At 41.3% G+C, this 24,464-nt stretch overlaps 2 protein-coding genes, 3 long non-coding RNA genes and 1 pseudogene across 6 annotated transcripts in view; 2 read left to right on the top strand and 4 right to left on the bottom strand.

Annotated features, from left to right (window-relative positions):
• The window catches only part of LOC115694186 (disease resistance protein At4g27190-like), a 105,338-nt gene that overhangs the window by 74,983 nt on the left and 5,891 nt on the right, over positions 1-24,464 (bottom strand). The window lies entirely within an intron of this gene.
• Positions 1-24,464, top strand: part of LOC130139655 (uncharacterized) — a 77,198-nt gene that overhangs the window by 28,036 nt on the left and 24,698 nt on the right. The gene's annotated exons all lie outside the window — the stretch shown is intronic.
• Positions 3,851-5,679, bottom strand: LOC130139656 (uncharacterized). Its single transcript, XR_008817762.1, has 2 exons — positions 5,059-5,679; positions 3,851-4,912 (listed from the first exon to the last, which is right to left on the bottom strand). It is a non-coding gene; the product is annotated as an uncharacterized LOC130139656 (long non-coding RNA).
• On the top strand, positions 4,767-23,609 carry LOC130139654 (uncharacterized). Its single transcript, XR_008817760.1, has 3 exons — positions 4,767-4,821; positions 14,544-15,832; positions 23,553-23,609. It is a non-coding gene; the product is annotated as an uncharacterized LOC130139654 (long non-coding RNA).
• On the bottom strand, positions 6,303-9,259 carry LOC115662408 (uncharacterized; annotated as a pseudogene).
• Positions 19,191-21,457, bottom strand: LOC115667502 (disease resistance protein At4g27190-like). Its single transcript, XM_056317094.1, has one exon. It carries the CDS (start codon positions 21,455-21,457, stop codon positions 20,138-20,140), a length of 1,320 nt encoding a protein of 439 aa, XP_056173069.1. The 3' UTR covers positions 19,191-20,137.

Genomic DNA, 24,464 nt, shown 5'->3' on the forward strand with positions numbered 1-24,464 from the left:
AGCCCTTGTGGCTGAAGCCTGCTCCTCTTCCTCCTCCTCCAATAAAAGGTCGCGCAGGCACAGAAAGTAAGAAAAATCACCACCATAATGGCGATCGCCACCAGCCTCCCCAATCCCCCGTTCAGAGGAGAGGAGTTTATCGTGGTGCGAGGTGTCTTAAGGGAGGTGGCCCTGCTGATCAATGCACCCGCAGGCGGGCTAGGCGAAGTCCTGGTGACAAGGCCATTCGCCGCCGCCGAAGCGGAGGCTGGCAGAGAAATAGACATCGGAGGATGTAGATTTCGAGGCATTTTGTTGGGCAGCGTTTGTCTGTTTGATCTTACGGCTATTTCTGGGGAGGACGGTGGCTGGGTTTAATTTGGCTTTGAACGGGGTGGATTGCCGGGGGTGACGCTGGTGGCGATTGCCGTCATCGGCGTGATTTTTCTGACTCAGACCACCACTGGAGCTTCATCAGATTTTGCTCCAGTGGAGAGGTGGGTTTATTCGCGCAAGTGGTCTTCCATTGGTAGACGGCCCTGGTGGTCAATGTCGGGTAGGCGAAGTAGTGGTGAAGCCATTCGCCACTGCCGGAGCGAAAGTCGGCAGAGATGTCGACATCGGAGTCCGGCGAGTCCGAGGCATGTTGCTCGGGATTTCTGTGTTTGCTATTTATATTTTCTGGTTATAACTTGTAAGTAGTCAAAAAAAGAAGTGGGTCCCGCACTGAATGGGTTTGGACAAAAGGTTGTAATGAGATGGGCCGACGCTTTAGTTGTTGTTTATTATTTGTTATTTATCTTATCATTTGTTATTTATTTTGTTTATATTTATTTATCTTTATCTATTTAAAAAAATGTATGTTCGATTTGCTTAAAAAATAAAAGTGTCAACTAAGGTAACGAGGGCAGTGTTGCAACATAATAAAGTTCCAATCTTGACAATCTAGACGGGAGCTTCAAGCAATTTGTTTATCGCTGTATGTTCTATCCAAATTACTCTTAATTTCCTCCAATTTCTGATCGAATCGGGTAGATTGACTACTTGTGACCATAATAGATCCAACTTGAGTAATGATTATAATTCTCCAATCAAGCATAGAAGCTCCATTTTCCGGCAGCAACTGCATATTTGGCAAGTGTGTAAGTCAATCCAACACCCAATTTATTTGACAAAATGTAACAAAGACAAGATCCACGAGAGCTATGTTCAATTTTCCTATTAATCTCAATATTAAAGCTAATTAAAGCTATTTTTTCAGACTCATAACTACACAAAGATTACATTTTAATTCTTTTCTTTAAGAGGGAAAAACATATATACTGTGAGATTAAGGTTAGAATTGAAATCAGTAATAATTCCTAGTGTAGAAGAAATATTCTCCAAACCTTCCCAGTAATTATAAAAAAACCAAGATGGGCTGAGCTCACACGTTTTAAACATTAAGCTGCCAAGATCAACTTCGAATAGAAATTGAGATGAAAAAAATCAAGTGTGGCAGCTAAGAGATTTTTTAAATGTGGTATAAGGAAAAATCAAGGCATGGGATTGAATAATCATATTTTCACATTTTCATAGGATCACTATCGAGAGTACAGACTTGTGTATCTCCAATAATTACCCGATGTGTGTGGGATGAAGAGACCGCTGCCCCTGATGGAAATTAATCAGATGCTCAAAGAGTCCTAAATACTCTATTGATATACAAGAGACATTTTTTTTGTCAAAAGAAATTTCCATTAATTACCAAAATCTAAGAGACATCTAAGTTTATTAATCTTGAAAATATACATTGGTTTTGAACTACATACATAACTCAATTGGAAGAAACCGAAGGTTCATAGAAGATGCCTTCTCATTTTTATTTATTTTATAAAAACTACTAAGCATAATCATAATTCATTTCTCGAAACATCACTTTAATAGTTCTAAAAAAACCCAATTTCACTGAGTAATTACACCCCATTGATGGGACAAGTGAATATAAAGTGTACTTGTATGTTATGGGGATCATTAACTCCATATTAATGTGTGCCTATTTCATGGACCGCATAGATCACAACGTTTTTTAATGGCTGAGCTTGACCACTCCCGTCTCTCTCTCTCGCTTTCCGATTCATTCACTGGAAAAGTAGCGTAACGATTCACAAAGCCGATGTCTTCTCATTGCAAACTCCAAATTGGAAAATAAATATAATAAAGCTGCTTGGAACAGTATTAGTATTTGCTAGTGCATAAATGCAATTAGAAGGCAATGGAAAATTGGCCAAATTTTTGTAATTCCAAAAGTCATAATCTACACTCAACAAAGGAGAATTTACCAGTATGTTTGAGGACAATATACCAATCTAAGCTACCTTAGTGTGAAACCAATATTTAGTGAAGCAAGCTCGGAAATACAAACTATGCTTGAACATTTGTCAACCCATTTTGATTTTCAAAGCGCTTTTTCCATGCCCATTTTTGCTTATCCTTGCCCTACGACAATGTATTGACCATATTGCCCCTTCTTCTGTGACTTTATTGTCTCCTCTCTCTGTTCTCTCTCTTGCTTTCGCTCATGCGCGACTTGCTCCATCTCGAGAGCCAGTTCCCCTTCTTCGTTCTCCAAACGCTTTAAGATATGTCAAAGTGCCCCGACAAACCACAGTGTTCTCTCGTCGAGCTTGCGCTACAATTCTTCAACTATGCAGCTATTGCTGGTAATGTGTATGCTACTGCTCGCGGACTTGGGCATGGCGTCGCTTGACCGCCGGATATCCTACCGAGGTTGGTGAATGGTGATGGTTCACTGAGAGAGAACCAACAAAACCCAAAAAAAAGAAGAAGAAAAGGTCACGGAAGGGGCAATATGGTCAACCCACCCGTAATAGAGCGTGGATAAGCAAAAACAGGCATGGAAAAAGCTCCCGCCGAATGCAAAATGCGTTCCTTTTTTCCCCCTTAGATGACCACTGGTTTAGTCGCACCATCTATATATTAATGAGATGGGATCTATTGTTGCTGTGATTATGGTTTCGTCTAGAGTTTCGATCTCGGTTTTCATTTAATTTCTCGTAACATTCTTTTCCATTTCATGATATTATTTTTGAACTAAAGCTTTGTAATTTGGATGAATTACCACTCTTCTTTGTTTAAATTAGAAAAAAAAAAAATACTTGAGCCTTTTGTTACACGACAAAATCCCCCCCCCCCCAAAAGTCAATGCAGATATTGATCTCTTTCGTTACAAATGTATTTTTTCTATTGTAGATTTAACTGATAAATTCATTTTTTGTGATGAAGGTTCAATAATCTTTATTTTGATTTTTTTTTATAGAAAATCTATTTAGATCAATTTCACGAGTTCTCTTCTTGTTATATTATCATATCTAGGCGAAATTTGCTTTGATTAAAGGATTTTGCACCCTTTTGATAGCAGCTCTATCTACTTCCTCTCCATTACTTCCTCTTTTATATGCCTTCTTTTAATTTTACGAACTATCTCACTCTTTCTCAAGAAAAGGCTGAAAACATCAATATCTGCTTTATACTAAATGAAGTTACATGCTGTTTTTAAGAAGCCACACACGTTGAAATAAGAGAGGAAAGGTTGAAAATATTTAAGCGATAGAAAACAAAAGGTAAAAGTAGTAAGGAAGGGGATCTTTTGTCGTACAAGGATTTATAATGATAAATAAGAATAAAATAAATAATTTGGCACAAGTATGCCAAAATGAATCAGCATGGGCATCCAAATTTTTAAAAGCAAATTATCCTAGCTAACAAGTGTAGTTAGGCAAAGTGTATAACCAATTTCCATTGACTAATTATATTATAAATTATCTCTATTGAAAATAATTCAAAAGGATAATGCTACCTTAAAAAATCATTCAATAAAATGGGGGTTTCTATTGTGTACTTTTTCTCCATACAAATAAATTGCTTTGGAAAAAACCACAAAATAACAGCTTTCATTGGTAGCTTGGACCTATGCGATGGCCGATACGACGCTCCTGAGCACGGGCTCTATAGCAATCTTGACATCGTCTTTGAAAATTGACATTCACAACCCCACATTCGCAGTAATTAACTAATGTTTACATTTAGCATTGTAATAACACGGATATGCTATTTTCTGGTCATGAGAATTAATTTCTTTTTGTGATGAGTGTAGTCCACTGTCAATGTCCCTAGGCAACCGTGGCATGATCTACATTGCAAAGCTAAGATGATAGTTGATACTCTGTGTTTCAGTTTGGAGGAAGCAAAAAAGAGAATATATGCACGTAGCACGACTGAAGTAGAGGCAGAGCATTTCAGAAGCAAGTGTCTTTGTTAAGTTTCCCATCGCAACCAACGAATGATTAGTATCGCATCATCGTTGTGCATTGATATTTTGAGCTCTAAACAGATCTAACTGGAGTTGCTTTTATATTACCTTATTTCTACATTGATTCCCAAAGCAAGGAGCACGGAGGTATGAATTGACTCCACATAAATGCATCTACTATACATCTCTACCACAATTTTTCAGTCATTTAATCCATTCATCCTCTAAATCCAAAAGCTCAACTTGCCTATGATTTATGACCCTGCAACGCTTGTTGTTTTGTTGAACTTACTAAATCATTCGGTGACAAGTATGAAAATGAATGATTACTCATAGACCACCTCCAGTTCAAGTATGGGAGGCCAGGAGGTAGAATGCAATAGAAACTATGACCAACCTAGATAAGACCGGAAAGGAGGTCAAGTGCCGAATCGACAAGGAAGCACTCAATATTGGCTACCGGGGACATATGTAGCTGGATGCTCTGCAAATTTATCCTCCTCAGCAAAGTTATGGTCCCCAGAGGCAAGGTGAAAGAAGAGATCCCATGCCAATGAGCAATATGGATTATGCCACCGGTGGAAGGGATCCATATCAAGCAAGGAAGGAGAGGTCCGGTGCCTTCATACGAGGGAAACTACAATCAGTAGGGTCATAACAACAATTACTATCGGCAAACAGAGAGACCTGCCGCAAGGAGATAGATGGAGCTCTGCACCTCCAGTGCAGAATGATTATAGGAGAGACAATCGGAACCATGCACCTACTCCTGGTGGAACATAAGGGAAGGGTCTTGATGGATTTCAAGGGCAGGGTACTGGTAGTACTGGTGGCCACCTCGCTTGAGGGTTGCTTTTACGAGTTCTTTGAAGGAGGGAGGAAAACAAAAATCATGTCTTTGAAACATCATTCTGAACGGCAGTGGCCAGTGAACACTCCGAGGAAGGAAAGGACATCATGAATGAGTAGGTCGAATTTGGTGTTGTGCACAGTATGTTGGCACAAACGCACTTGAAGGATCAATTAGATTTAAGCTATAACTCTTATAAATAAGCCTTGAATGGTGAGCGTCGAAGCAGAGGGAGAGAATATTGGTATTTTGTTGGCAAGTGCCGTCCGTGCAATATTTCGAGGGGCCTCATTGACCAGTTTTGTCAAGAGATTTCCTCAGATCGGACTAGTCTACCTAATCACCTTTAGACGAAGTCATTATTTTTAAAAAATAATTAATATTACAAAAAAAAAAAGTAGATGCCCCGAGCTCTAAAACTAGTAGAGGGTTTGCTTTGAAATCACAAGAATCATAGAACTAAACTTCAATTTAACATCAGAGTCCTCTAAATCATTTATCAAGCCAAGACTCTCATGGCAATATCAAGCTCACGTCTCATCAATTTATTCACACACGCGATATCACTTATCCACGGGCAACAAAAAGGCAACCAAACTAAAGACAAAATCCATCTAATTGATCCCTATTGCACAAATCCCAGCACATGTTCAGAATTGCAACAGAGCATAAACGACCGCCAATTGTGATCCTTTCATGACTAAATGTCATGAATTGAAGCCATATCTTCCTACAAGCGCGTATGAGTCTGCTTGATCAAAATGGCATCAATCCAAGACCAAATTGTGATCCGAATTTAAACAAAGAAATCACGGTCAGCATGCAATACTTTGATTCTAGCATATTCAAGTTCAGTTATGGCTATAATTCTCGTAAAATTGGCATCAAATTCACCATATTAGTTTTTCCTAGCATGAACATATATGATCCCATAACCAAACTAGCCTCAACGTGGAATCAAAAGCACACCAAATCAGAGATATCAAGACAGTTAGCATACACGGATCGATTTCCAGTAGAATTTAATTCATTCATGACATAAATTTCTTTTCAAGGGAACATGGAATTCACCATAACACAATCTTATATCACTACACATGCTTACTTGAGTGGAATGGCATAAAATCAAGGCCCAATTGACATCAGCTCAGAGCGGCAACAGTCGCAAATCGGCATGTATTGACAAGGTTCAAGCAGATCCAAAACAAGTTCGAAATTGAATACCTATGATTATTTATGAAGAAACAGAACTCAAATACGCTTATATGACCAGAATAGATCAATAATCTAGTAATGAAGGAAATTCTCAGCCAAGAACTGGATCAAAATACACACTGATTCAGTACAGGAATTTCATCAAACAGGTGGTATGCATTTCGGCCAAGGAGCACCAGATCAAATCATCAATACAGCATGAATAATAACCGATTTTCACACAGACAATAGCAATAGCTCCCAGCCTCTGCTTCGTATGTAAAGCAACGGAAAACAGAGGAAATGTGGTTTAGTTGAATGAAGAATGATTAGCTAAAGCGATCGACAACGGATATATGAGTAAGGAGATAGTAGAAGCAACGTCAAGGAATGGAATCGTTGAAGCAGGCAGTCATGACCAACGTTTGAGCACTTCGGCATTACAAAACTTCTTCGCGGCAGCAGAACCGGTGACGATGGGGAACCGGTGACGATCATCAGCAACGAAGCGAGGGGAAAGGATTCAATTGAAATCACCGAGAGAGTGACTTGGGGACGCTCAGAAAATCACCCGAGCTCCTTCGATCAATGGTCTCTGTTCTTGCCCCCTCTCAGCGATGAAAGTTGGGCGGTGGCTGTTGGTGGATGGAGGGCGACGGAGAGGACAACGAAGATCAAAAGGAATCGCCGAGGGCTAAGAGAGAATTTGCTGAGCTCCTTTGGCGTGTGCGAAGGTGGCTCTGCTTCTGTTCTGTTCTGCCCTCCCTCCCTCTGAAGAGCGCACTGAGCCTGGGCATAAAACGGAATCGACGGATCGTTAGATGCAGAGAGAGAGAGAGAGAGAGAGTAAGGAAGAGTGCCAGAGAAGTCTGTTGGCGGCCACGTGATGCAGAGCGCATGTGGGTCCCACTGAGAACTGTGCATTAGCTATAATACAAACTGATTTTCGATTCGAAGGGAAGGGAGCCAAACCAAAGCAGCGAATATTGAAGGAATACCCGACGCCTTATTCTATATTGCCAAACACCGTTCACCGATCCAATCTTGCATCAAGTTCCAAGATCCAGATTTGTCGTCGTCGTGCTCGGTGGCTTTCCCAGTTAACAGTGCCTTGGTCCGGCTCTGCTCCACAGCTTACCATACTCAAGTCTCGCAAGGATGGGAAGTCCTCAGAGTACGGTGATTTCAGAGAGTATTTCTCAGGTAAGAAGCTCCTGAATTTCGGCAACTCGAAAAGTCTAAGAGCAGTTAACTTGGAGAAGGTGATTGTCGTGCGGGTCGCTTCTTCCCATTTTTCATGTCCAGCAATTAGTTCCATATCTTCACACGACTCCACCACCAGCTCTTCGATTTGCCCGAGAAATTCTTCCATGAAGGTAGCGAAAAGCATTTCCAAACGGGAGCACCTCACGGCGTCTACGTATATCAAGTTTGGGAACGGGATGTTTGGGAGACCATCGGACCGCCAAATGTGCCTCAAGCTTTCGAGATCACGCAAAATCAACATCCTCAATTTACCACTCTCTGTATCCGTCCCATCACCTTCGTAAATGATCTCAATCGAACGGCATAAAATCACTTCTAGGATCTCGGGACAATGCTGCAGCCTCTTCCACATGTGGGACATGGCGATACGTTGGAGATTGTCACAGTTCTTCAAATAAAGAGATTCCAATTTCGAAAAGGAATTAGTGGGAATTTGATTGTTCCATAGCTCTTTGCACTGAACGCCTTCAATTTCTAGACTTCTTATATTGGGAAATGTAACCTGCACGAGGATAATGTGAGAGAGGAGGATAGGTAGGACAAATTTATTACATTGTTCTTTCTAAAACATGATAATGCAAGAATACGAATGATCACAGCAAGGGATAGAGCGAACCATCTCATTGAACAACGGTTGTGGGGATTCATCATTTTTTTTGGCCGTCTCGTCTAACTGCCTCTTGACACTTGTAGGACTCCGGATGAATGCTCCAAAGTTAGGGCACTGCAAAATACTTAGATGTATCAAGGAAGGGAAACTCATCACATCTGCCTTTGATCAACCACCTTCTTCCTCGCGAACCACATCCTTCAACTGTTTGCATTGCCTAATGTCTATCCTCTCGAGTTTCTCTAGCGTTGTGGCTGTGAAATTGGGGAAGAGATATTTCATGTCAGAGCAATTCGCAACACTGACAACTTTTAGACTAGGAAAACCCCAAATCATTTGGGAGTCTCTCTTCACCATTTATCTCATCTTTCCTGCTCCCGTCACCCACACTTCTTCCAATTTGGGGAGCAGCAATACAGTTGTTTGCTTAGTATTTGCATCAAGGGACCCACAATCAAACAATGATTCTCGGGAGGGACAGTTTTGAATGTCGACACTTTTCAGGTTGTGCAATCTCCCCATGATTGTGGAAGGGAAGACATTGGATAGGTCGGAGCAATTTTCAAGGGTGAGGGTGGCTAATTTGTAGAAGGAACTTTCGGGAAGATCACCGTGCCATATCCTTTTGAAGGATCCTACTAATTCAAGCCATAACCTCTCCAAGCTTAGTAAACTAACCTGCTAATGAGAGTTATACGTTAGATCATAGCTATGCAACATCTGATAATTTGGCCTACTCCTAACGATCTATTTGATGCAATGGAAGAATGAATTTTCACCAGTGGCCTTACTCTGACAAATGTAAACATAAATAATGAACACATATTAACTAATAAAACCAAATAAAATTCTTCAAGGAGATTTTATTGCTTGCCCCACCATACGTGTGCCCATGACTATAATGGGTATAATCTCAAGAGAACGGATTTGTACCTTTTGATCAAAGAAGGAATCGGAGTAAGCATCTTGTGAATCTGAAGTAGCGCTTACTGGATTTTACTGAAGTAGCGGTTATAAACTAACCTGCTTATAAAAGTTATACTTCAGATCATAGCTATGAAAAATTTGACAATTTGGCCTAATGCTGATGATCTATTTGACAATTATGGCAATATCAAGCATACATCTCACGAATTTAATCATGCACATGCGATATCACTTATCCATGGGCAACCAAACTAAGACAAAATCCATCTAATTCATGCATATTCCACAAATTCCAGCACACATTCAGAATTGCAACAGAGCATACAAGGCCGCATATCGTGATCATTTCATGACTAATTGGCATGAATTGAAGCCATATCTTCCTACAAGCGCATATGAGTCTACTTGATGAAAATGGCATCAATCCAAGACCAATTCATACCAAATTTAAACACAGCAATCGTGGTCAGCACACAATACTTCGATTCTAGCATATTCAAGTTCGGTTATGACTATAATTCTTGCAAAATTGGCATGAGATTCACCATATTAGTTTCCTAGCATGTACAAATATGATCCCATAACCAAACTAGCCTCAACATGGAATCAAAAGCACACCAAATCAGAGATATCAAGACAGAGTTAGCATACGCGGATCGATTTCCAGTAGAATTTAATTCATTCATGACATAATTTATTCTCCAAGCGAAGATGAAATTCGCCATAACACAATCTTATATCACCACACATGCTTACTTGAGTGGAATGGCATAAAATCAAGGACGATTGACATCACCTCAGGGCCGCAACAGTTGCGAATGAGCATGTATTGACAAGGTTCCAGCGGATTCAAACCAAGTTCGAAATTGAATAACTATGATTTTTTATGAAGAAATAGAACTCAAATACGCTTATATGACCAGAATAGATCAACAATATAGTAATGAAGGAAATTCTCGGTCAAGAACTGAATCAAAACACACACTGATTTAGTACAGGAATTTCATCAAACAGGTTGTACGCATTTCGGCCGAGGAGCACCGGTTCAAATCATTAATACGGCCTCAATCACAGTCGATTTGCACACAGACAGTAGCAATGGAAAACAGAGAGCATATGTGGTGTAGTTGAAGGAAGAATGATTAGCTAACAGCGATTGACATCGGACATGAGTAAGGAGACAGCAGAAGCAACGTCAAGGAAGGGAATCGTCGAAGCAGGCAGTCATGACCGACGTTCGAGCACTTCGGCACTACAGACCTTCTTCGCAGTGACGATCATCAGCAACGAAGCGAGGAGGAAAGGATTCGATCGAAACCACCGAGAGAGTGACTTGGGGATGCCCAGAAAATCACCCGAGTTCCTTCGATCGATGCTCTCTGTTCTTGCCCCCCTCTCAGCGTGCCATATCATGTAGTGGCCAGAGATGGAGGTTCGACGGTGGCTGAAGATCGTCCGTGGCCGTAGCTGGAATGGCTGAGCAGATGAGGTGTCGCGGTGGCAAGAGGATAGCTGGAATTAGAAATGATGGAAGCAAACACTGAAGATCATAAGAAGCGAGACCGAGGACAACGATTCCAAGCCTGATTCCAAGATTAAAACTATAGAAAGAAAAAGCACTCAGCTTTGGCCATGGTCGAACCCATTATCGCTTTTCCCTTTCTTCGAACTTGTTCAGCCAAGTGAAGAGATAGAGCGAGATTTAGCAAAGAGAATATTGCGGAGAGAGAGAGAGAATCGGTCAACCAAGAGAGAGAATAATAAGTGTGAGTTCTCTGATAGAGAAGGAATTCATTCAGCGATTGAACGATTAATCAGGAACGGATAATCTGGTCGCGGAGGAGTTTGAACGATTCCGGTGAATTGAACGATTCCTAAGGGGGAGATGTTAGTCAGTTGAGTAAAAGTCTGCTACCATCTGGGGAGATTTTCGCTGACAATATAACCTCCGTCTCTTCTCTATCTATAAATGGAGGAATAGGGGAAGGCTTGAGCTTTTACGGAGGAGAAAGAAAAAGAAGTAGAGCAAGAGAGAGGGAAAGAGAGAGCAATAAGTAATACTGCCTGGGTTTTGTCATGCTATTACCTTCTTGACCACATTGTGCAGTCCCCCCGATTTCACTCGTGCTGCTCGACCCTTTGACAGTCGTCGTCTTGCCTACACATCCAGACGAGTTGCTTGCTGCCTTCCCCGACGCCAGCTCGACGCCACAGCCACGGTGGCAACACTAACAGGCCACAGCTATGCTGCCTTGCTTCGCCACTATGCTTACCGAGCCTTATCCACAGTTGCGATGTCTCTCGTGCTGCTCCGTCCAGACCAAACCAAACACAACCGTCTGGAGTTTTCCCCAAAAATAGCATACAGAGAAATCCCGAGCAACATGCCTCGGACTCGACGGCCTCCGATGTCGTCATCTGCTTTTGCTCCGGTGGTGGTCCTTGTCAGAAAAATCACGCCCATAATGGCAATCGCCACCAACGTCCCCAATCCCCCGTTCAGAGGAGAGGTGGAGTTATTCGCGCGAGTGGTCTTCCATAGGTAGAAGGCCCTGGTGGTCAATGTCTAGGTAGGCGAAGTACTGGTGAAGCCATTCGCCACTACGGGAGCGAAAGCCGGTAGAGATGTCGACATCGGAGGCCGGCGAGTCCGAGCCATGTTGCTCGGAATTTCTCTCTGTTTGCTATTTAGATTATTTTTTTTGGTTGTAAGTAGTCAAAAAAAGAATTGGGTCCTGAACTGAACGGGTTTGGACGAAAGGTTGTAATGAGATGGGCTGACACACTAGTTATTGTTTATTATTTGTTATTTATCTTATTATTCTTTATTTATTTTTTTTATTTGTATTTATCTTTATCAATTTAAAAAAAAAATGCATGTTCGATTTGCTTAAACAATAAAAGTGTCAACTAAGGTAACGAGGGTAGTGTTGCAACATCATAAAATTCCAATCTTGACAATCTAGACGGGAGCTTCAGGCAACTTAGTTATCGTTGTATGTTCTATCCAAATTACTCTTAATTTCATCGAATTTCTGATCGAATCAGGTAGATTGACTACTTGTGACCATGATAGATCCAACTTGAGAAATGATTATGGTTCTCCAATCGAGCATAGAAGCTCCATTCTCCGGTAGCAACCGCATATTTGGCAAGTGCTTAAGTCAATCCAGCACCCAATTTATTGACAAAGTGTAACAAAGACAAGATTCACGAGAGCTACGTTCAATTTTCCTATTAATCTCAATATTAAAGCTAATTAAAGCTAGTTTTTCAGTCTCATAACTACACACAGATTACATTTTAATTCTTTTCTTTAAGAGGGAAAAACATATACTGTGAGATTAAGGTTAGAATTGAAATAAGTAGTAATTCCTAGTGTAGAAGAAATATTCTCCAAACCTTCCCAGTAATTATAAAGAAACCAAGATGGGCTAAGCTCACACGTTTTAAACATTAAGTTGCCAAGATCAACTTCGAATAGAAATTGAGATTAAAAAAATCAAGTGTGGCAGCTAAAAGATTTTCAAAATGTGATATAAGGAAAAATCAAGGCCTGCGATTGAATAATCATATTTGCGCATTTTCATAGGGTCGCTACCAAGAGTACAGACTTGTGTATCTCCAATAATTACCCAATGTGTGTGGGATGAAGAGACCACTGCACCTGATGGAAATTAATCGGATACTCAAAGAGTCTTGCATACTCTATTGATATCTAAGAGGCAACTTTTTTTTTTGGTCAAAAGAAATTTCTATTAATTACCGAAATCTAAGAGACATCTAAGTCTATTAATCTTGTAAATATACATTGGTTTTGAACTACATACACAACTCAATTGGAAGAAACAGACGGTTCATAGAAGATGCCTTCTCATTCTTCCTTCTTTTTAATTTATAAAAACTGCTAAGCATAATCATAGTTCATTTCTCGAAACATCACTTTAATAGTTCTAAAAAAACCAAATTTCATTGAGTAATTGCACCTCATCGATGGGACAAGTGAATATAAAGTTTATTTGTATGTTAAGGGGATCATTAACTCCATATTAATGTGAGCCTATTTCATGAATAGTATGGATCTCAACGTTTTTCAATGGTTGAGCCCGACCACTCACCTCTCTCTCTCTCTCTCTCTCTCTCTCTCTCTCTCTCTCTCTCTCTCTCTCTCTCTCTCCAATTCATTCACTGGAAAGGAAACGTAACGATTCAAAGCTGCTTTGAACAGTATTAATATCTGCTAATGCACAAATGCAATTAGACGGCAATGGAAAAGTGGCCAAATTTTATAATTTCAAAAGTCATAATCTACATTCAACAAAGGAGAATTTACCAGTTTGTTTGAGGACAATATACCAATCTAAACTACCTTAGTGTGAAACTAGTATTTAGCGAAGCATGCTCGGAAATACAAACTAGGTTTGAACATTCATCAACCCACTCGTGTTTTCAAAGATATAATCTATGGTGATCATGGTGATTATAGTATAGAATTAGAAATTTACTTCCCTTGTTGGGCTAGAATGAGTGCGAGGGAAGCAAAGAAGAGAATGGTAAAGAAAAATTTCTTGACGGCTCACAAAAATATTTCCTCTTAAAAGTGGGAGGAAATAGAGGGAAATGCAAAATGAGTTCCTCCCTATCGGATTGCAGTCAAATGTACCGTTTCATTTACCTTTCATTTCAAACCACATTCAATTTCAGTCTAGAGTTTCTATCTCGGTTTTCGTTTAATTTCTCCTAGCATTCTTTCCATTTCATGATATTAGTTTCTGTTAGAGCTTTGTAATTTGGATGAATTACTGCCCTTCTTTGTTTCACCTGAAAAAATAACTTGGGAGTCTTTTGTTACGCAACAAAATCCCCCCTCCCCCTCTTTAAAGCCAATGGAGATATTAATCTCTTTCATTACTAATTTATTTTTTCGATTGTCAGATTTAACTGATCAATTTAATTTTTTTGATGAAGCTTCATAAATCATCATATTGATATTTTAAATAGAACGGAGGTATGATTTGACTCCACAGAAATGCATCTACTATACATCTCTGTCACAATTTTTCAGTCATTTAGTCCATACATCATCTAAATCCATAAGCTAAACTTTCCAATATCTCTACGATTAGTGACCCTGCAACACTTGTTCTGTCGAACTTACTAAATCATTAGGCGACAAGTATGAAAATGGAGTAATTACTCAGAGACCACCACCAGTTTAGTATGGGAGGCCGGGAGGTAGAATGCGTGATTACAATAGAAACTACGACCAACCTAGATATGACCGGCAAGGAGTTCAAGTGCCAAATAGACAAGGGAGCCCTCAATATTGGTTATCAGGGACCTATGCAGCAGGATGCTCCGCAAAATTATTCTCCCCAGCAAAGTTATGGTTTCCCCGGGGCAAGCTGAAAGAAGAAATCCCATGCCAATGAGCACTATGGATTAAGCCACCGGTGGAAGGGATCCAGATCAAGGACATAGGAGAGATCCGGTGCCTTCATATCAGGTAAACTACAATCAACAGGGTCATAACAACAATTACTATCAGCAAACGGAGAGACCTGCCCCAAGGAGATAGATGGAGCTCTGCACCTCCAGTGCAGAATGATTATAGGAGAGACAATCGGAACTATGCACCTACTTATGGCAGTATCAAGCATACATCTCATAAATTTAATCATGCACACGTGATATCACTTATCCACGGGCAATAAAAAAGGCAACCAAACTGAGACAAAATCCATCTAATTCATGCTTATTCCACAAATTCCAGCACATGTTCAGAATTGTAACAGAGCATACAGGACCACAGATTGTCATCATTTGATGACCAATTGACATGAATTGAAGCCGTATCTTCCTACAAGCGCATATGAGTCTACTTCATCAAAATGGCATCAATCCAAGACCAAATAAATACCGAATTTAAACAAAGCAATCACGGTCAGCATGCAATACTTCGATTCTAGCATATTCAAGTTCGGTTATGACCATAATTCTCGCAAAATTGGCATGAGATTCACCATATTAGTTTCCTAGCATGAACATATATGATCCCATAACCAAACTAGCCTCAAGATGGAATCAAAAGCACACCAAATCAGAGATATCAAGACAGAGTAAGCATACACGGATCGATTTCCAGTAGAATTTAATTCATTCATGACATAATTTCTTTTCAAGTGAACATGAAATTCATCATAACACAATCTTATATCACTACAAATGCTTGCTTAAGTGGAATGGCACAAAATCAAGGACCAATTGACATCAGCTCAGAGCCGCAACAGTCGCAAATCATCGTGTCTTGACAAGGTTCCAGCAGGTCCAAACCAAGTTTGAAATTGAATACCTATGATATTTTATGAAGAAACAGAACTCAAATACACTTACATGACCAGAATAGATGAACAATCTAGTAATGAAGGAAATTCTCGGCCAAGAACTGAATCAAAATACACACTGATTCAGTTCAGGAATTTCATCAAACAGGTGGTATACATTTCGGCCAAGGAGCACCAGATCAAATCATTAATACAGCCTCAATCACAGTCGATTTGCACACAGATGGTAGCAATAGCTCCCAGCCTCTGCTTCGTATATAAAGCAACGGAAAACAGAGTTTAGTTGAACGAAGAATGATTAGCTAAGCTAACAGAAGCAACGTCATGGAATGGAAACGTCGAAGCAGGCAGTCATGACCGAAGTTCGAGCACTTCGGCACTACGGGCCTTCTTCGCGGCGGCCGAACTGGTGACGATGGGGAACCGGTGGCGATCATCAGCAACGAAGCGAGTACGGTCCCATCGATCGATGCTTTCGTTCTTCCTCTCAGCAAAATGAATCGCCGACAATGAATATCATGTGGTGGCCAGCGATGGAGGTGCGGCGGTGGCTGTTGGTGGATGGAGGGCGACGGAGACGACAATGAAGATCAAAGGGAATCGACAGTACAGATCGCTGGATGTACAGAGAGAGTAACGAAGAGGTGCCAGAGAAGTCTGTTTGACGGCCACGTGATGCAGAGTGCATGTGGGTCCCACTTGAGAACTGTGTAGTAGCTATAATACAAACTGATTTTCGATACAACGAATATAGAAGGAATACCCGACGCCTTATTCTATATTGCCAAACGCCGTTCACCGATTTCATCTTTCCCAACGTGCGAAGAGCCAGAGCATTTCTCGTCGTTGTTGGTGGCGTGCCCAGTCATCAACAGTGCCTCGGTCCGTCTCCGCTCCACAGCTTACTATACTCAAGTCTCCCAAGGATGGGAAGTCCTCAGAGTCAGAGTACGGTAATTTCAGAGAGTATTTCTCTGGTAAGAAGCTCCTGAATTTCGGCAACTTCATGTCCAGCAATTAGTTTCATATCTTCACACGACTCCACCACCAGCACTTCAATATGCCCGAGAAATTCCACCTTGAAGGTAGCGAAAAGCATTTCCAAACGGGAGCACCTCACAGCCTCTACGTATCTCAAGTTTGGGAACGGGACGTTTGGGAGACCATCGGACTGCCAAATGTGCCTCAAGTTTTCGAGATCATGCAAAACCAGCCTCCTCAATTTATCACTCTCTGTATCCGTCCCATCGCCTTCGTATATGATCTCGATCGAACGGTATGAAATCACTCGTAGGATCTTGAGACAGCACTGCAGCCTCTTCCACATGTGGGACAGGGCGATACGTTGGAGATTGTCACAGCCCTTCCATTCAAGAGATTCCAATGTCCAAAAGGAATCGGCAGGAATTTGAATGTCCCATAGCTCTTTGCACTGCAGGCCTTCAATTTCTAGACTTCTTATATTGGGAAATGTAACCTGCATGAGAATAATGTGAGAGAGGAGGATAATTAGGACAAATTTATTACATCGTTCATTCTAAAACATGATAATGCAAGAATACGAAAGATCACAGTAAGGGATAGAGCGAACTATCTCATTGAACAACGGTTGTGGGGATTCATCATTATTTTCGATTGTCTCACCCAATTGCCTCTCGACACTTGTAGGACTCCGGATGAACGCTCCAAAGTTAGGGTACTGCAAAATACATAGATGTCTTAAGGAAGGGAAACTCATCACATCTGCCTTTGATCGACCACCTTCTTCCTCGGGAACCACTTCCTTCATCTGTTCGCATTGCCTAATGTCTATCCTCTCGAGTTTCTCTAGCGTTGTGGCTGTGAAACGGGGGAAGAGATATTTCATGTCGGAGCAATTCACAACAGAGACAACTTCGAGACTAGGAAAACCCCAAATCATTTGGGAGTCGTTCTTCACCAGGCTTCTCAGCTTTCCTACTTCATACACTTTCACTACTTCCAATTTGGGGAGCGATACAGATGCTTGCTTAGTATTCGCATCAAGGGACCCACAATCAAACAATGATTCCAGGGAGGGGCAGTTTGTAATCGTGACACTTAACAGGTTATGCAATCTCCCTATGGCTGTGGAAGGGAAGACGTTGAGTAGTTCAGAGCAATTTTCAAGGGTGAGGTCTGCTAATTCGGAGAAGAAACTGCCGAGAAGTTCACCATGCCATATCCTTTTGAAGGATCCCATTGAGTAAAGGTCTAATGTCTTCAATCTTGGTAAACTAACCTGTTCATAAGATTTATGCGTCAGATCATTGCTATGAAAAATTTGACAATTTGGCCTAATCCTATTCGATATATCCGATCTCTAACGATTTCAGATTGTATTTTAATGAAGGTTCGCTGTAGAGCATCTTTTCCGGGCCAAGGAGTCCACCCATTACCTGGGATTCCGAGCAAGGCAATGAAACCTAACCGAAGCGCCACAATGAAATTCATTAAAGGTGGTGAGTTTGTTACTAGTAAAGCTATTTTCACGAGAAAATGACCGAAACTCTCGGGCTAAAATCCAAAAAGTAAAGAATTTCTCTTCCGTGAAAAGCGAAATCATTTTCATGAGGATATCCTCACCACTATCATGCTGCTAATGCAGCAGCACAACTGCACAACTCTCTCTCTCTCTCTCTCTCTCTCTCTCTCTCTGACCAAAACTTTTTCCTCTTTTCTTTTGAATTCATTTGCTGATCTTCAAAACAACTACCATAATTTGGTTGTCTTTTCTTTTGTTTTTCTATTTTGACCTTCAAAATTGAAAACAAATTCGTATTGGAGTTAAATTTTTCATAAATTTTTTGTTAACTTGTTGGTTTTCGTTATGAACAAGTAAATATGACTTACTCGGGCTTATTTCTATTAAGGATCCATAGCAGTGTTTGTCTTTAGTTTGTAAATTTTCGCGCTTTCTTAGTAAAAACTAAAAAAAACCTTTCTGAAATCGCGTTTTTAGCATAACCAAATACAAGAACGATTTTTTACCAGGAAAACAATTTTCAGCAATAATTGATTTCCAGTGTAACAAGCGTACTCTAAATACATGAATGGGCTTGATGTCTCTCAAGAATGTCAAAAACTTAATTGAAACAAAGGGATGACAAAAGCAGAACCACGTTCACACGGTGAGGTTGGCATGACGTGTTAGAATCAAATGCAACTTGCATGTGGGTGGAACATGAATCATGTGGACTATCTTTTGTTACGTGGCTCTTGGTTCGCCTTCCATTTATTTAATCTCTCACTTTCTTCATTTTGAAACTGTTGAATTTCATTCATTCCTTCGAGATTCATTCTTGTTCAATACAACATTTTTTCTCCTCACTAAAAATGTTAAATGAGTAATAAATTAGTCATAATACAAATCCACGTTAGAGCCGAAGTAATTAGTGCAATTATCTAACATTGAAATAAATTGAAAAGAAAACAGTCGTAGATAGAGGTTTCCCCCTAGCTATAGTTGAATGTGAAAAAAAATGTACGGTCTGTGTTTTCTTTGAATGGATTTTTTATCTGTGAATCAAAATGTACAAATAATCAAATTTAATGCAATATGCACTAAGGTTCGGTGAACACCATATCATCTTATCCTAAATCCCCTTGTAATAGTATGATCTAAGTATCGTTTGCAAGATTAAGAATTAAGGAAACTTATACCCAGAAAACGAAAAAATTACCTGAATTGGAGCATCCTCAGCTCCGGTGCAAAAGCTCGTCATATTTGGTAACTTCTGCAAATCCAGACGATGTACATTAGGCAACTCAACTATGTCATCAGCAGCAACTTCTACTTTTCCTGCATCATCTGTGATAATGGCTTGCAATGAGTTACATTCATATACTTGAATCGCTTCCAAATGTATGAGTCTTTGCATCTCTGACAGAAACCACAGATTTTTCAATCGGTGGCACTTTTTGATACGCACGACTTTCAATTTGCTGAAGCAATCTGGTGCGATAGGGCCATTGCATAACTTCTCCAGATTAATAAGATTTTCGAGGAACAAAGACTCTAAAATCGTAAAAGCAGTGAGAGGGAGACCATTGGATGAATTGGCAATGTACTTAATTGAGGGGCTGTTGTCAATGTCGAGATGCTTCAGTTCTCGAAATCCTTGGGTGCACAACTCGTGAGCGTTTTTCTCGAACTCTTTCAACCCGTCCAAAAGTAAGTACTGAGTATTTTGTAGAGTTTTCTGAAGCCATTCTTTTGAAAGAATACTATCGCATCCTTCCAATTTGAGCTTCATGGTTCTCAAATCTTGAAATTCCCTCCCGTCAACATTTCCTATGTTGATCCAAAATCTGATCAGGTTCCCAAATGGCAAGTCACTATCCTTAAAGAGTTTGGTGGGATCAGGGATGGATATTTCCAGAGAGGCTGTCTTTGTCAAGCTCTTCAACTCGGCAAGCCCAACATTACACAATTGCGATGGTATTTCTTCCTTGCCAATCCATCGATCAAAGCTTCCCTTCATATGTAACTCTTCCAATTTGATTAAGCATTTTAGGACGCCAGGCTCGATTGTTTTAAGCTCGTAGCAATTGCTTAGATTCAACAATCTCAGATTCGTCAGTTCCCCGATTTCTTTAGGTAGCCTAGAAATTTTGGACCCTGCGAAGCTGAGAACCTACAATGCTTTGAGCTTGCCAAGAATTGCCACATCGTGCACATCGCAATTGTCTAAGTATAAAGAGCGGAGGTTTATGAGGATTTCCATTGAAGAAGGTAAATGTATGATATGCATGGAGCTCAGATATAGGACTCGGAGCTCCTTCATGTATGTGAAATCTAGTCTACAACAATCTCCCACGTCATGTCGGTGTTTAAGTCTCCCGTCCCACTCTTTTGGTTGAGACAACATGAGTATCTTCAATTCAGGAAACCCACAGCGCGTTAGTTCAGCAAGCCCATCACTGCCAACATCAACTTGGCATATTGCCCAACATTTCTCAAGCTTTTCCTTTGACCACGAGCCATAATTGCTGTTCATCATTAAGGAATTGTGGCCTCTGAATGGAGTTGAGACGACTATCTGGCTGTAAAGATCATGTATGGTCACATTGTCCTTGTCATCGCCACCATCCAGCAACAAACAAGCAGAACGGAGTTCATCGAGCCTAGTATTCAATCTATCCCTTGAATCTTCTATCGTGTTATTGAATCCCTCAAACAAGCCCAAACCCATGCCTAGTACGAGCAGAATTTCGACTCGAATGGTCCTGCCAATAAGACCACAGAGCAAGAATAAGGACTTCGCGTCCTCACTCTTCAAATGGTCGTAACTCAACTTCACTGTGGTTTCTATATTTGACTCATCTATTTTTATCAACGCGTTTTTCCATGCAGACACACCGCTATATTTCAAAGTGCTAGCGACAGAGGTAATCAAAAGAGGCAAACCTGCGAGCTTCTTGACCACTTTAGCGGCTATTCGTTTCAATTCCTCGTCTTTGAGCCTGTCACCTACCATCTTTTCAAATAGCTTAAAAGTTTCGTCGTTGCTTAAACCTTCAAGATGAAATGTTCGATCAGCAAGCATCTTTTGCTCCAGCACATCTTTAAATCTCGACGATAGCAGCAACTTGCATCCCCTGCCCTCCGCTCCCGAAGGAATCCCGACTGCCTTCAAATCAAGTTTATCCCACAGATCGTCCAATATAATGAGAACCTTCTCACTCGGATCCCTCTGTAACCTCTCCAACAGACGATTTCCTCTGCCACTGTCACTTTGCACGTCCTTCAGATCCAGTTTCAAGGCGTCAGCGATCTCGTCTTGGATATTCTTCAAGACAGGAATCTGCGATACTTTCGCTTTGATGATCATGTGGAACGGTCTCCCCTCTTTCCTAAGTTTCTTCTGGACTTCCTCCAATAGCGTAGTCTTCCCCACGCCGCCAGGCCCATAGACCCCAATCACTTTTAGCTTCTCATCATCCACGGCTTTCATTATGCCCTGAGATGGAAGCTCGTGAATCGGTGATAGTGTCACCCCCATCACCGGCAGAGGAATTCACATTAGGAGCACCGGCGACAAGCCCAGGCGGAGCACTCTCATAGTAGACCCTCTTGAATCCCTGCCGGAGTACCTGGATGGCCTGGACTGTCTTCCTCGCACCCCTACCGAGACAATAACGCTCCTTTGGATTGGGAAGCCACCCGTAGAAGCAAGTTTTCTTGGCTCTTCCATCGCAATCCAGCATGTCACGCGCCTTGTTGGCGACGGTCTCCACTTTTTCCAGCCACTCCTTGACATCGGCTTCGATCTGCTTCATGTTGTTTCGAGCTTCTTTGACGGAATGCTGGACCCTTTGCCTTGCCCTTTCCAGCTGGTCAAGTTCTTCCTTAAGTTTGCCAATGTGGCTGTCGGAGAATATCACGTAGCCACATTGATGACCGATCGGAGCCACCAGGTACCCTGCCACTTTGGAAGCCACAGACAGAACAATATCCGCCATTTTTGCCCTCTTTGACTTCTATCTTTCTGATTTTCTTCCTCTTTGTAGAAAAATGAACGTTAAGAATTTATGTAGGCTGAGGAAGGCCGAACTGATGGAACCCAAACGCGAAACGACTGAAGAAGAGGAAAGGTTCAATAAGATGAATTGAGAGAGAGAGAGAGCTAGTGGCTTGAAGAAAACAGTGAAGGACACAGAGTGAAAATGCGAGATAGGAAATGTGACAGATGTCTGAATGGGATGGGGTGAAGGTCCGAAAATATATACGAAGGTGTTGGCCAAGAAAAGTGGTGAAGACCATCTCATTTTTCCTCGGCCAAGAAAAGAATAACTTGAAGAAGAATACCCTATGCTGGAGGAAAAGAATCCTCTATAGCAGAAGACAAGTATCTGAACTGAAAGATGAGAAAGAATCCTCAACATGAAGGGAAAGAAAAAAAAAATGAAAGAATCCTCGGCCATCTCAGGATTTCTTCGCTTGGGAACCTTTAAATAAAGCAAAAAAGAATCCTCCAAACAGGAAAAGATAAATATGAAAGAATCATCTTTCACGAAAGAAATCTCTGCCGCCTCTCTTTTTTCTCTCAATCTCTCTCTTCACTTGTACTGCACTTTGTTTAATCTTCCACCATGATTTCTGCGACTTCGACCCGCCAAATGGGTGAGATCGGATTTGGAGTCAATATGAATCCAGGTCATAGATCAGGTCATTTGAAATGGGTCGATATTTGATCAACTCATATCCGATTATATTCAACTGGATTGTCCTATTTTTTGGCCCATTTCTCCCATATGTCAAGAAATAACTCTGTGCCTTTGGTAAGTATAGATTTGATGCAAACAAAGCGATCACGGTCAGCACGCAATACTTCGATTCTAGCATATTCAAGTTTGGTTTTGACTATAATTCTCGCGAACCATAACACAATCATATATCACCACACATGCTTACTTGAGCGGAATAGCATAAAAGCAAGGACCAATTGACATCACCTCAGGGCCGCAACAGTCGCAAATCAGCATGCATTGACAAGGTTCCAGCAGATTCAAACAAGTTCGAAAATTGAATACCTATGATTATTTATGAAGAAACAGAACTCAAATACGCTTTTATGACCAGAATAGATCAAAAATCTAGTAATGAAGGAAATTCTCAGCCAAGAACTGGATCAAAATACACACTGATTCGGTACAGGAATTTCATCAAACAGGTGGTATGCATTTCGGCCGAGGAGCACCAGATCAAATCATCAATACAGCGTGAATAACAACCGATTTTCACACAGACAATAGCAATAGCTCCCAGCCTCTGCTTCGTATATAAAGCAACTGAAAACGGAGGAAATGTGGTTTAGTTGAATGAAGAATGATTAGCTAAAGCGATCGACATCGGATATACGAGTAAGGAGATAGCAGAAGCAACGTCAAGGAATGGGATCGTCGAAGCAGGCAGTCATGACCGACGTTTAAGCACTTCGGCTTTACAGACCTTCTTGGCGGCGCCGGAACTGCTGGCGATCGGGAAGCGGTGACGATCATCAGCAACGAAGCAAGGAGGAAAGGATTCGATCGAAATCACCGAGAGAGTGACTTGGGGATGCTCAGAAAATCACCCGAGTTCCTTCGATCGATGCTCTCTGTTCTGTGTTGGATGTCCTGTGGTGGATGGAGGGCGACGGAGAGGACAACGAAGATCAAAAGGAATCGCCGAGGGCTAAGAGAGAATTTGATGAGCTCCTTCGGCGTGTGGGAAGGTGGCTCTGCTTCTGTTCTGCCCTCCCTCCCTCCGCAGAGCGCGCCGAGCCTTGAGCATAAAAGGGAGAGAGAGTAAGGAAGAGAGCCAGAGAAGTCTGTTGACGGCCACGCGATGCAGAGTGCACGTGGGTCCCACTGAGAATTGTGTATTATAATACCAACTGATTTTCGATTCGAAGGGCCAGGAGCCAAACCAAAGCAGCGAATATAGAAGGAATACCCGACGCCTTATTCTATATTGCCAAATACTGTTCACCGATCCCATATTGCCTCACGTCCAATGAGCAAGATGAATCGTCGTAATTCTTGGAGGCTTTCCCAGTCAACAGTGCCTTGGTCCGGCTCTGCTCCACAGCTTACTATACTCAAGGCTCGCAAGGATGGGAAGTCCTCAGAGTGCGGTGATTTCAGAGAGTATTTCTCAGGTAAGAAGCTCCTGAATTTCGGCAACTCGAAAAGTCTAAGAGAAGTTAACTTGGAGAAGGTGATTGTCGTGCGGGTCGCTTCTTCCCATTTTTCATGGCCAGCAATTAGTTCCATATCTTCACATGACTCCACCACCAGCTCTTCGATTTGCCCGAGAAATTTCGCCGTGAAGGTAGCGAAAAGTATGTCCAAACGGGAGCACCTCACAACCTCTATGTCTCTCAAGTTTGGGAACGGGATGTCTGGGAGACCATCGGACTGCCAAATGTGCCTCAAGTTTTCAAGATCATGCAAACCTAACATCCACAATTTACAACT

The sequence above is a fragment of the Syzygium oleosum genome, unplaced genomic scaffold (assembly GCF_021117445.2).
Source record: "Syzygium oleosum isolate NSW1041296 unplaced genomic scaffold, Sole_v2.1 Sole_v2.13, whole genome shotgun sequence".
NCBI classification, from domain to species: domain Eukaryota; kingdom Viridiplantae; phylum Streptophyta; class Magnoliopsida; order Myrtales; family Myrtaceae; genus Syzygium; species Syzygium oleosum.

What these genes read in the sequence shown, in the direction of transcription:
- LOC115667502 (XM_056317094.1), bottom strand. Translation starts at nt 21,457, where the DNA reads ATGAAAGCCGTGGATGATGAGAAGCTAAAAGTGATTGGGGTCTATGGG.